Source organism: Phallusia mammillata, chromosome 8, assembly GCF_965637545.1.
Source record: "Phallusia mammillata chromosome 8, kaPhaMamm4.hap1.1, whole genome shotgun sequence".
NCBI classification, from domain to species: Eukaryota; Metazoa; Chordata; class Ascidiacea; order Phlebobranchia; family Ascidiidae; genus Phallusia; species Phallusia mammillata.
In genome coordinates this window covers 2186022-2200153 of record NC_137259.1, presented here as the reverse complement: position 1 = coordinate 2200153, position 14132 = coordinate 2186022, and the positions used below count along the sequence as shown (strand labels likewise).

The following is a 14132-nucleotide window of genomic DNA, read 5'->3' as shown; positions in this document are numbered from 1 at the left end:
CGGAAGAAACTGTTAGTTCTTTAATGCGCCGCATGCTGAAAAAGTTTGAGAACCACTGAGTTACATAAACCAATTGGTGTGGATTGTAATTTGTAATGATAGTATGGGTGTGTTTTCTGTTATAAACAACACAGCAATTTGACCTAAACAGCCAATATTTAAAAACGTTAAAAAATAAACTGGTAATATAGTGTCTTTCAAGAACTTCAGGTTTTTGTTTCAGCAATTCCTATTTCTTAACCATACATAAATCATTTTGTACATATACACAGTATATATACAAGACTACAATCCACAACATCTTGTGGTAATGCATTTTATTCACAATGTTTAATGATTTAGCTGACTTTATTGTTAAAAAAATCCAAACGTTTGCCAGTTGATTTTACAAAGGAACTAAGTTTTTCGTCATGAAACGGTGACGTCATATCACAAAATTTTCCAGAATCAGCTGCTAAACGTACAAACAGCAAAATACAGTAATCGACTGACATTAACCAACAAACAGACACTTTCAAAGGAAGACAACAGACCAGAAAACAATTGAAGCGTCGCTACCAAACAGTAAGAACGACGAACTCATAGGAGAACGGCTGTTACCAGTTTAACCTTTGACACTTCTCAGCTGACCTGGAATTTCGTTGCGATCGTAGAAAAAAAAACGTGTGGAAATTTATAGGTTTCTCTCCGTATTTGTTTCATAAATACCAGTTTAATATTTCAGTTTTTTGTTTGTATGATAGTATAGTTTTTATGTTAACCAAATATTTTATTTTTTATGTCAAAAATAAGCGATTCATTGGTGTTTGTTATCACAATGACGCAACAACTATACTGGATTGGCAACAATTTTTATTTTCCGAAACAATTTAAAAACGTATTTTTAAGGTAATATGTCTTTTTAAAAATTATCCATGATGGATTGCTTTGTTACTTTTAACTCAGCTCTAAAGTTGGGTAGAACTACTAACACTGAGCTTGGGCTGGCCCCCGCTCTGGGAATTCCTGGTAGGTGGCGCTAAGGAGCATAGGCGTTTATGGTGCTGACTCAGCAATTATTCTTGCCATAAACCCAAACTGCTGTAACAGCACCATAAACGCCTGTGGCCAGTCCAAGCTCAGTGTTAGTAGCTCTACCCTAAGGTTGAGCCAAGTAATCAATCGATAATGCGATTGGTTAGTGGTATATTTTTGATTACGATTACATTTTTTGACCAAAACAAACCCCCTTTCTCGAAAATGCAAAATGTCTGTTACAGGTCGACCACTCGAGTGTGCCGTGCCAGGAGCGTTCTGAAGAAATTAAGGCAAAACAGTTGCATAAGCTCTTTGTTACGCACTTTACTTTACGTCGAATTTTGAACTAACAAATTCATGAACGCCTACAAACAGGTTTTCGTATACTATAGCCTTCTTGTTTTATGTTTTCGTTTAGTATTTCCATCCTACCAGTACTTTATTCACCCAAAATCTTTTTTGAATTGCTAAATAGATCACAAAGTTTTAGAATATTTCATTGCCACAAAATACATATTCAGCTTTCATTACTGTTAATCATACAATAAAATGGTCAACACAATCTATACAAATTTGTTTCATCAATGCGACACGAATAACTGTAGTTTATAAATGCAGTACCCACAAGTAAGCAAACTCCCAATTGCAAATGATCATTTGTGCCTGAAACAACAGCGATGGACAATAATTACTTTGTACACCAAAACTTTGAAAGTATAATTTGAAGTTTGTGGCATTTTTTCACTTTCCTAATGCACAATAGGTGCTGTGAAAAGCATATAAACCATGTTAAGCACTATGTAAGTCAATTCTTGACAAAAATCACATGTGCTTCAAATTAGGGCAACCAATACAGAAAATATGCGACAAAGTTATGAGAATTTTGGCAAATTTTTAGGCCTAACGGCAGATTCAATTTTCCAATTTCGTGACGGTTTGAAATTAATTTATTAATTAAATTGTAATAATGTCTTAGCGTATTTGAAATGTGAAAACTGTAAGAGGTGAACTCAAACAGTGGAACAACAAATTGCACAAAACTTAAAGTATTTGTGGGTGAACAACTTTGTCACTTTCATGCAGACAGTATGTCCAAAGTCAATCTTAAATGACAAATGTTTTCTTACAGGCAGAAAGCACATTTTAACAAAATTTGTAAAAATCATGAGCAGAAAATTTGCTTTTGGGGGAATTTTATGATATAAACAAGAAAAACAAGAGGACTAACTCCAATCAAGCACACCTAACAATATTTATTACCTAGATTTTTATCGGATTTAGAAATATTTTCCTTGCCAGCAGTTAGCACAGGTTCATAGCATAACAGTGGGGTCTAGTACAATTTAGTTTTATCACACACAAATGACCAGCAAGTATGTAACGACAGTCATGCTTGTATATATAGTGACATAATATTTCTATGTATAAGCGCAGCACATAAAACCGCAATTCAAATGTAAAAAGTCGTCACTCAAGGGAAATTGCAAATGAATACACAAAATATAACCTATTGGTCACAATAGCATTGACTTAAATAGGGTTGAAACAAAACTACATTGGACAGATTAAGTATTTCCCCAGAATCTATTTTGCTCTTTGAACTGTCAAAGTAGTGACAGATTGATATATTGTTTGTCCACAGAACAATTGCACTTGTCTGGGTGTGTTTGTAGTTAAGTAATGATGGACTAACAGTTCAACAAGAGCAGTTGGAATCCTTCGGTTGTTGTTCATTGTTTAGGGTTTGACCAGGTCTTGCTGAGGGCTTGTGCTGTACACCAGATTCAGCAGCGTTAAGGTCCAAACTGAAATTTGCAAAAAAGAATTAGTTTAGTACGATACATCAACAGTAGGGATGAGCCACGCGCAAGCCAGAACCGGAGTACTCGGTACCGAGCATCGCTGTTTTTGATGCTCAGTCAAGCAGTTGCACAAACTGACAAGACATTAAATTTGTATACTCATGCCATGCTAGCATGGAATTGGGAATGTTTGTGTCATTACAATGCACCGAGCATTCTCGGCCTAACACCAAGCATTAACAGGAGATACTAAGTGTTCGACCAAACCGAACATTTGCAGTTTGGTCCATCCATAACAAACAGTCCACCACTGGTATTCTGGCAAATGTGTTTTGTTGACAATTCAACAGCCTATCATCAGAGCAAATAACACTTGAAACATGTAGTTTCACAACACTCAAGTGAAATCTATGCTTTTATTAAACCCTTCAGTGTACTTATGTCTAAGGTTGGTAGACAAAATATGGATTGCAGTTCACAGAGCTGTTACTCATATTACCATCTTTTAATGATAATAAATTTACAAAAAATGTGTATCTGGAAGGGTCACAGTGATTTCGTAGCACAAATACTAAAACATGACAGCTGGATTGAGTGTTTGTTGTGTAAATATTTAATTTGCCATTTTTTGTGTTTTTAAAATCACAGACATATATATATATAAGCATACCTTCCATCCTGAATATTTTGGAAAATTTTCTTCGCAGTTTCCAAAAACACATCTTCTACATTGTCTCCACTATAAATGTAAAATCCCTTTAGCCTCACTTTAATTTCTAGAAATAGTTTATTACTAAGTTCACGAACAGGGCCTTACGTTTTTGCACTTGCTTCGAGGAATAGCAACCCATTTTCATCAGCAAATTGTTTAGCTTCTTCATAAGTGACATCTCGTTGGGCATCTAAGTCTCCTTTGTTGCCAATCAGAAATATTACCTGAAAGTTGAGTCATGTTTTATTAATTAAAGTGGCAGAATAAAGTCCCTGCTGAAGTACGAATGGAATTGACTGCAGCACAATGTACAGTAATCCTCAGTTAAACTGGATTCAGTTAACCCAGATCTTTGCCGAATTTAGGCAAAACTTGAGGTACAAATGATTTGTAATGTGGAAAAACTTTTGACATTGGATAAACCTGATCATTGCCTAATCTGGACAGTTTTTTTGGTCCAAACCGGTCTGGATTAACCAAGGTTTACCGTAATTTATTTGTGATTACATTGAAATTGTTTCAGCATATTTTAAAGGGCTTGTTGTCAAGATTTAAACACACAATAATCCACTACTCACAGTATTAGGATTAGTAAGGTTTCTTGCGTCAGTAAGCCAGCTGCTAAGATGGTTGTAAGTGCTACGTCTTGTTATGTCGTACACCATTAGTGCACCAGCAGCTCCACGATAGTAACTTCTTGTCACCGCTCTGTGAAATGTTAAATGTGAAACAAATCAAAAACAATGCATTGTTTTGTTGGGTGCTACTCAGACCTTGTTATTGTCAATCAATTATGAAACACATGCGAATTAAGTTTTATTGTTTTGAATGAAAAAATTGTTTGCCTTTGTAAATGGTGAAATAGACACAATAAATACAATGTATTGCATTTCATTTAAATAGCCTTGCCAAATAAACAAAAAAGTACTTGTTAAAAATAAGAGCATTTACCGCTAGGTAGCAATATACATTTGTCACTTAAACTTTTAATGGTGATTTTCTCAAGTTGACTATAGTGTTGTCCCACACAAATGGCAGTGTAGCATGTGTATGTATTTACATGCCAACCTGAATCTTTCTTGTCCAGCTGTATCCCATATCTGCAGTTTAATCTTCTGCCCAGAGACTTCAATTATCCTTGTTCCAAACTCCACCCCGATTGTGTGCGGACAGTCAGCCATAACTAAATTGTTTTATTCATGGTTTAACAACAAGCTTGGCATTTTTGAGCAAACACAAAAAACTATGCAAAACTATGCATAAGAGTATGTATAGTGTAAACATTAAGGAACAGTCCAACACAGTCTTGATGGAGTATAGACAAACAGAATAGTAGGTTCGTTTACATGCATAAATTTTAAAACCTAAGGTTACATGGATAAAAACATTTTATTTGATATTTCTTCAAACAAAAAATATCTATATTACAATTTTAATAAAACAGAAACAATCACAAGACCATATATATACTTCACTAAAAAATGTTTGTCTAAATTTAGTATTTGATAGCAGGTGCAAGCAGTACTTACATTTCTTTTCAGTAAACTGATGCAACAGACATGATTTGCCGACCCCCATATCACCTATAACAAAAATGGTGGTTTAGTATATTTTACACAGTTTATGCCATAACTGTCTGGGGAGTCTTGTTAAGCGGAATGGAAACACTGGTAATATATATATATGACTACCTTACAAGTGTGTTACATGTACACAAATAAATGATCCCCCCTCAGTTTGTAACCTCATTTAATAGCATACATACCTATAATAATATACTTGAAGATGTAGGAATAGTTATATGGACCAGCAGCCATTTTGATTCTGCAAATAGAATATCAAACATATGTAAATGTGATATATACTTGTTACACACAGAACCATGATTTAGACAAGTTATTCTTGAAGATAGTTTTCAGAGCTGCAGATACTCTCAAGGCAAAACTGAAATTATTTTAAAAATGGAGGAGCGAACTAAAATTTTTCCAAATGCAGTCAAAGTCATGCAATAATTTGTAAAATGTCTCCAAAAATTAGGGTTAAAAATGCGATTTTGTAACCAAAAGCGGTTGATAACCACAGAAAAAGATCAGCCTTTATAAATCATCAAATTTCAGTTAACTGTATAAACATTTGTTCACATTAAGTTAAAAAGAAAACAAAACAAATGTTACTCACTTCTGATATAATACTGGATTTGAAGTAAAACAAACACAGAGTGAGCACAAATCAAAAACAGGTCAGAATTTTAGTTTAATTGTGCCTAGTTACTTATGTCTAAAGAAATTAAAACAGTGTTCACTTGTAAGGAATTATAAAAAAAACTAAATGCTTTCATTAGTTAGAAACATGTTTTTATAATTTAGCACCGTGCATAGTTATTTAAGCTAAGTCATGATGTTTCACAATTTCACAGAATATATAAATTTTTAGGCTGGAACATTTCCTTGAGTGAGGACCAAGCGTGTGCAGCACCTTAGAATCAGTTTTCTAAAACATAATATATTCAGTTTTGTTTTTTCTTCTGCATGCTTTTTGCCATACAGTCTTTAAACTGCTTCACTTCATTCTGGCATTTTCTCCAATCTTTGTTTTCAAAAATACATTCTTGCACTGCATTGTGTTGATTTAAACATCCAGTTTTCTTTATCATGGTATCAAGTTGATCTTCTTCATCATCATCATCATCTTGGGAACTGGACTTAGGTTTTATCCCATGATGGAAAGACATCTGTTGTAAACTTAAGTTGGACACCAGACTTTGGTATGTTTGCGATTTGGAGTAGCTAAATTTGCTGAAAATGTTTTTAATTACGTCACCTACACTGCTTTACATAAGCCTAATAAAATTAATAACCAGATAAATACAAACAGCTTTAAAGGCACTATGTATTTAAAGGCCAAACAACTTTTAAGGAAAGGACGCAGTTATATAAAGTCCAAAATTGGCTGGACTTAAAAACGGGATAAACCAGCAAACAATCAAAATATCTCCAACAGCTTAATAGATTTAATGACACTGAGGTTGACATTTTGGGACAATATTCAAAACATATAAGCATCCAGTTAAGTAAAAAGAGGAAATATCTGCACTACTAAACAAACAATAACAACCACTGTCAATTGTAATTGGATAAACAGTGAGTCTCTAAAACATTCTTGTCAAGGAAAAAAATAGAAAAAAAGTAGATGAAACAAATAAACTGACCAGACTGTCCATTGCCAATACTAAACTGTGTTAAAGAATACAATCTATGTTACATAATGCATGATACAATAGAAACAAACAAATAAAGTAAGTCAAGTTCTTATTCTTATGTTTCTTTCTCTCATTACTCATTGCTGAAGGCTGACAAATTGATTTCGACACAAACCAATTATACCGTAACTACACAGTACATAAAAATAAAAATAATAAGTTTGAAACAACATGTTAAGAAAATGGTTTGACAAAAATATACGCATATAGAATTTTTAAACATGTTTGAACTAAATAATAATTAATATCAATAAAACTAACAAATGAACAAATAAGCGCAGAAAACCATCTGGTGCGGAGAGGTACGGATTATGAAAAAGCATTCTATTCTCAAATAATGCAAACATGATGTTTCTCATAATATTAACTTAAACGTATTTCAAGATACTACTTTTGTTTTTAAGTTTATTAAACTAACTTTTAATCCAACTAAAATTAAATGTTTAATCGTAAGTTTGAAGTGCCAACGCAGAAGTTTGGCGTTGTTGTTGAATCACGTGACAAAGACTTTCTCCAAGAGTAATGTGTTGTTTTCTTGATTTCTATGTTTTTTTCTAATTTTAGATTCTAGCATAGAATAGATCAGTGGTTCTCAACCTTTCGTGGACCGTGGTCCCCTAAAAGTAACTTATGGGCCTCGTCAAGAGACCCCCCCCCCCCTCCCCCGAAACACAGCTCGTGGCTCCCCTGGGGGTGACCACTCCAATAGATGTTTCCGTATTCCTCAAAAATGTTAAAAATCTGTTGGATTTGGTTGCTTTCCTGAAACATATGCTGCTTAAGCTTTAAAGTTTTACTAACACTCGTTTTAACGTTTCTGTTTGTATTTTTTGTGTGTTTATTTACATTTATCTCAATACATTCTGTTGTTGCGGAAAACATATAAGATACAGTGAAATTCATAAACTTACACAAGGCCAAAGTCCATACATACGGTAGACTGTACAAGGCGAACTCGAAGAGCCGCATGTGCCAGGTTTTAAAGGCATAATTTTGTTTCGAATAAGTCATGTTCTATTGTCTGATATACGTATATTGTATTGTGCATGGATTCACAGTACATTAACAGGTGCTATATTTGTTAGCCTCGTCGTATAAAAGTCCCCATTAAGTTTGGTTTGGCGTAGGTTTAGTTGCTCAATCGTTGTTGTAGAGCGCTGACCAGGTTCATCAGTGAAATCCAACACCTGTTCAAACCGGTTCAAGCATGGGAAGTTGTGATAAACCAAACCGACTGGAGTGAATCTGGTTGAAGCGTCCACTGATCTTGTTTGCATCAGTTCATAAGCAAGGCGACAAACCTGCAACAATATGAGACATGAATGCCAAAGCGACTGGATACAAAAGTTACAACAGCGCATACATCGAGGTTCTGATTTAACCTGTTTTAGGGAAAGAAAAGTTTTGTTGGGTATGCGAAATTACACTTTTGAAAAAGCTTGAATTTTACTATCGAAGTCTGCAATAAGACAAACGGGAGAAACCACATGATTTGATATGTAAGACCACCAATGGCTTTTTACTTTTTTATTTGGGCTACATTATAGTACTATAATTACGTCACAAAAAATTATTCCTGATCGAAGACATCCAGTATATTTAAACTTTAAACCAGAATCTACCAGCTCATCACTTGGTGGATGAAAACTGTAAAGAACCTTATGCTTATTGATTCAAATTTATTAAATCTTGTCATCCATCCTTATGAATAATATCTCAATTAAGGATGGATGACTTTAAGATTTAATAAATTTTATTAAAGACATTTCCCAAATTTTCCGTTTGCAAAACATTTGCACACTACTACTTACATTCGAGTTGCCGTCGCACACCAAATGAGAACACTTTGACAACATATAAATATCAACCAAGAGACCGTGCAAGCAAGCTGTTGCGGAGCGGTTTTTCGGGTTTTCTGAGATGTTGGTTGCGTTTGAGTTGTTAATAAATTCAAACTCTGGATAACTGAAACAAAATTATTTGAAACAAGATGTTATGTAACTTTGCAAAGCAGGTTTAAAGTGTTGCGAAAATAGAACTGACACAAAACTAACTAAATCACAGTGCACCAGCCCCATTGAAGGCGTCATAGCGAATACGCCGTCACCAAGCATTGTCCACCATTTGGCAATTCGTAGACTAGCAAAATCTATAGGCTGAGGTGGGATTCGAACCCACGAGAGGATTCTTTCGGGGACTCGCGCACTCCAACTGAGCTACGCCGGCTCAGTGGAGAATCCACCGAAAGTTATCTAACTAGTTGCTGATCAACCGGTTTGCACAGTTCAAATAAAAAACATTTTCCAAACTTACTCTTTTCGTAAAACTTCGACAGTTTTCATACTATCAGTGCCGAGAAGAATTAGTTTTTTCTTTAACGGCTTTTGGCCTTCAAGAATTCTTCGTTGATTAAATATTTCAAACCAGGCTGCGACAACTTTCATGTAGGCGTCGTTGCCGTGTTGAAATCTGACATCCTTATCGGTTCGGCGAATATGTAAGCTGTAAAATGACAAGATAAAGTTTTTTGGGTGATTTTCCTCACAAACTTTAGTGTGTAAAAGGGAAATAAAAAGTGGCATCTACTTTACTAAATCAAACTCGCAAACTGAAATATGCTATAAAACGATACAATCGAAATACGCAATAACGGATAAACGTTGCAAACATGTTTTAGGATAAGTAGCAGGAATTCCGCAGACACATTGATGAAACTAAATACAAAATTAGGATAGCAATAAGAAAAAGTGTTTAAAGTTGATATTTTTATGATCTTACCCAATAACTGGAGACGAAATCTTTGTCTGCTTTTGGAATATTTCGATTTCTTGTACTACTTTGTCAATGGGTCTCAGAATGTACTTGACAATTTGCCCTTGCCACCAAGCTACAGGAAGACCATGGAAAGATTGAATGTATGGGGCGACATCTTGCGGAAGCGAGTCAGTTGGAAAAATTCCATCCATCATTTTGTGTGGTAACTTATACGCAACGAGCTTTTTCCATGAAGCTGAAAAAGATATGACGATGTTGGTAATTATTGTACGGTTCTTAAGTTGTTCGATAAACAATTTCCCTAAAGCAGCGTTTCTCAACCCGGGCTAATGCCCCCCCCCAAGTGGGTCACGAAGTGCTTTCTGGGAGCCACGAGTGTGGCGCTCACCATATTTGCACCAAACTATTGACAATAGCGAAAAACACGTCCATACTGAAAAACCTTGGTGTGGTCAAAACGACTTTTCTGGTCATCTTGTGGTAAATAAGACTTCGTGCTCTTTGAAGTAGTCTTTGAAGTGTTAATAGTTTGTTTACATTTTTGTTTAGCAGGTGGGCACCCGCTCTGAGAGTTACTTTAAGGGAGCTACAAAATACAGAAGGTTCACAGCCATTGGCCTAAAGTTCTTTTGTTGTATGTGCTCATTCAAGGTATATTGGCGTATCACAACGCGGAAATCATTCACTTGATGTTGCAATAGGTGATAGGAAAATTTTTGGTAAACTGGAACCGTAAACATGATGACGGGAGCATTTGTGTTACTTTTACCTTTGAAACAAAACTACATCACGTATTTACCCGATTTTCCATCCCACATTGGCATCATATTCACATTGACATTGTCAATTGAACATTTGCTTCCACTCATCAGAACATCTTTATAGTGATCACCGCGTTCGTATTGAAATAACACGACACGATTGGTCGCCAGGCCGATATGGTAGCAAGCGGTCATATGGTGAACCATCCCACCAAACCCGTACCAGTTTTCCATGATGCAAAGCAGCTTTTTCGCTGTTTCACAATCATCAGGGTTCTGAAGAGACATATTAAGTATTATAAACAGAAACGTTTAATGTTTGTTGCAGGATATTTCCCGCAAACTCTTCATATTTTGAAGATAACAGGTTAATTGTGTAATTTTCTGTAACAATATCAACAATCTCATGCCGACCTAGGCGAAACATATATCGTTCATCACTATTTGTTGACTGATTGTGATTAGAAAGCACTGTTGCTTCGTCAACACTAATTATAAACAGATACTTTTCTCTTTGAGTCTTGACGCACCAAGTTAATTTAATACTTTCAACCAAATTTAACTCAGGTTTATTCACCTGCAATAACACAAGGCGGTTTTGTATCCTTAACGAAAGGTCGTCCACTTCCACTTGTCGGCTTGTTTCTCTAAGTTGAGTTATCTCATCGATAGTATTGAGAAGAAAACTTGAAACAAAAACATTTTAGAAAATTTCCACCCATAAGAAACATATTTATGTAATTGTGAACCGAATTTCTGCAATGCAATGTATTTCGCTGCCATGCAATGTATTTAGCCATGAAAACACTGCTTTTTAGTTCTAGCATATTGGCAGTTCTGTTTACATATTTTTGAGGATATTAACGCTCCCCAATACGATAAAAAACTTTTCCCGCCACTGCAACCATTGTAGCATACATAGATTGTGACGTAATAACTCTCAACCTCCATTTTTTGTGTTTCACGGTAGCAGTCCTGCTTTTGTTGAAGCTATTATTTATCCTCAGGTTGTAACTGTATCAAGCTCTTGTATAGGTTTAGTTACACGTTGTAAGTTAGATTAGTTTGACTGCTTTTTTGCTGTAGGGTATTTTAACTGTGTTTTGGATAGGATGTAAGAAATCGTTTACCACTAAATTGCATGTTTAACTGGGTGATCTTATTCTCCACCCTGTAGAACTGAACATAGCGTTGCAAGTTAAAACTTTTTTATGCATGGTTGAATATATTGTATAGTCTCATACAGGTTGTGACTATTTCCTCAGTCCAGGTTACCTAAGCCTTCAACAATAAGTGCAGGCGCGAAGTTAGCCTCAGGAATTTTGTGACTTGGATACAGCAGGCAATCAAAGCTTTACATTAAACGTGCTTTGGAAGAACGTAGTTTGCATTGAGTTTCAGTGGTTGTCGGTGATCAAAGACGTGTGTGTTAGGTCAGCTATATAAACTGTTGGCTTAATTTACAACAAACTAGTATTAAGTGGAACCTTACTATAAATATACATAGCCATAAGCATATATTTATGGTAGAAAAGGCTCAGTATGGTTTTCTGGCTTTAGATGATTCCAGGTTACCAAAAAAATCAGATTTTTTTGATTAACTTTGTACTTATGATGTGCACTCATATATATGTATATATATACATATGTGTGTGTGTGTGTGTATATTTAATTGCAGAGAAGTACCTTGTTCTTGCTTGAAATTCCTCTCTATCGTGTTTATTTGTTGCTTGGTCTTTGAGCCGGAGTTTTAAATTGAAAAGTTCCGTGTGCAAGTTAAAAAGAAGCTCTGGCTCTTGTGGTTCTGAAAAAGAGAGGATTTTCAGCACAAGGTGAGGCCGAAATGAATATTAACGTTATGACAGTTTTCTCCTAACCTGCAGGTACTGGATGATTTTGGCTTCGTTCAATAAATTGCTGATGGAGTTCATTGATTAGGGGGTTTCCCTCCTCCCTGTATTTGAAAACAAAAGGCAAATATGCAAATGAGTACAGCTTCTAAATGTGATTTTTGGAGCTACTTTTAAGGCCTTTTTGTGGTATGTACAATCAATTTGTATCTTTTTGTCATAACATTGATAAGAAATTAAAGTATAACGATTCTTTTGTGATTTCCACCTACCGAATAAAATACCAAGGAATAACTGAGAGGGCCACAAGCGCGATGACGAGAATTATGCCACGTATGATGCCACAACTCGAAGTCTGCTTCATGTCCTCGTTCATTTGATTTTGCTTTAATGTTTTTAATACCATAAAAATATCTGCAAACAAACCTGCGGAAACAAAACTAAGCTTTTAGTGTCTTGATGTGGTACTAGGTGATGTTTTCTCTTTGGTTTGTATGGTCATCGTATTTATATACCGACTGAAATGCGTTTCGCGCACGATTGTTGTTTTTGACATCTTTTGGGGTCAACTAGGCAACACTAAACTAACTGGACGCCTCTGACATTTCTGTAAAAACGCAACTGGCCAAAAGACCAACACAGTACTATAACTTGGCGAACACGACCTGCTATTGAAACACTTTTGCTTAGGTGTTTTAACTGCATTAAAAAAAACTTGCAGGCAGCAACGCCGCTCTTTTGATGAAAATGTCGTTATGCTGCAATTGCTCTGCATGTCGGAAACAAGCAAATTTATATTTCACACGATGGCAGTTTCCGTCTCTCACAGATTTTAGCGTAAATCAGGTTTCAGCCGACCTGTTATAACACAAATCTCTTTTTGGTGATTCCTATTTTTTTCGAGTTATGATGGGCTGCTTGTAATGTTTTAGCAACAGTTCAGTTGAAAAAGTAAAGTTGCTGTAATTTTGTGAAGAGGCACAAACTTCTTCTTTGCGCAGTTAAACTTTATTCCATCTCACAAGCTCAACAAGACAAGTTTGACCGACTTTTATTCTAACATGCGATGGCTCGAGTATTTAACTTTGCTTGACTCTGGGGTTTTCTTTCTTTGCGAACAACTTTTTAAGCCAGTGGTTCTTGCACTTTTTTTTGTTGTGACGCCCCTGGAAAAGTTTTCTGGTCTTGCGACGCACCAGCAAATAAAAGTTAATGACGAAACTTATTTTTAAAGTTATGTTTTTTGATACAACAACAAAAAGCCACGAAACGCAATAATTCTGCGACGCCAGTGGAAAACTGAAACGACGCACCAGGGCGTCGGGACGCACAGTTTGAGAACTACTGGTCTAAGCAAACAAATAGTAACAAGTCCAATTATCCTTTTTATTTGTTTGATTTTTGTGTTTTCCTACACAACGTTACAGATATCGGCTAATTAACGCATGTGCACCAAAAATCATTGCAGTTCGTTCTCTTAATAGTGGTTTAACTTCCAAAAATCCGGATCGGTACAGTATTTGTGATTCTCTCCCAGTAGTAGCGCTCATCCAGTTTCGACGACATCGGAGCAAGTTTAACTAATTTCGGTTTCCAAGTTGAATTATCTTCACTCGATCTCGTGTAGTCTAAAATTCCTCTGAACCTGTTTAACGTTGGAAAGTTGTGGTAGACCAGTCCAACCGGTGTGAAACTAGCAGATGCGTCCACATTGCGAGTTTGTAGCAGTTCATAGGCTATCCTACAAACCTGAAGGGTAAAGTTTCATTTAACAGTTTTAATGAAACTTGATACTGTTAAATTACCCAACGATTACCTACAGCAGTGGTGGCCAAACTACGGCCCGCGGGCCGCATCCGGCCCGCCAAACACCTTGCATGGTTTTTTTCCAAGCGACATTTTACCACTGTGAACAAGCAGCGCAACAGCGCTCGCTGCTACTAGCAGTAGCTTGTG

At 35.9% G+C, this 14132-nt stretch overlaps 1 protein-coding gene across 1 annotated transcript; it reads right to left on the bottom strand.

Annotated features, from left to right (window-relative positions):
• Window positions 1–1498: 1498 nt before the first annotated feature.
• LOC145204965 (ras-related protein Rab-14) lies at window positions 1499–5830 on the bottom strand. Its single transcript, XM_080077583.1, has 8 exons — window positions 5710–5830; window positions 5297–5355; window positions 5061–5114; window positions 4600–4714; window positions 4110–4239; window positions 3637–3755; window positions 3490–3558; window positions 1499–2822 (listed from the first exon to the last, which is right to left on the bottom strand). Exons 2-8 carry the CDS (start codon window positions 5346–5348, stop codon window positions 2714–2716), a joined length of 648 nt encoding a protein of 215 aa, XP_079933709.1. The 5' UTR covers window positions 5349–5355; window positions 5710–5830; the 3' UTR covers window positions 1499–2713.
• Window positions 5831–14132: the final 8302 nt, after the last annotated feature.

Excerpts from the sequence above, each read along its gene's own strand:
- LOC145204965 (XM_080077583.1), bottom strand. The coding sequence starts at position 5,348 with ATGGCTGCTGGTCCATATAACTATTCCTACATCTTCAAGTATATTATT. Across the intron at positions 5,115-5,296 it reads CTTCAAGTATATTATTATAG|GTGATATGGGGGTCGGCAAA; the intron begins GTATGTATGCTA and ends TTTTTGTTATAG. Across the intron at positions 3,756-4,109 it reads ACCTTACTAATCCTAATACT|GTAATATTTCTGATTGGCAA; the intron begins GTGAGTAGTGGA and ends CTCAACTTTCAG.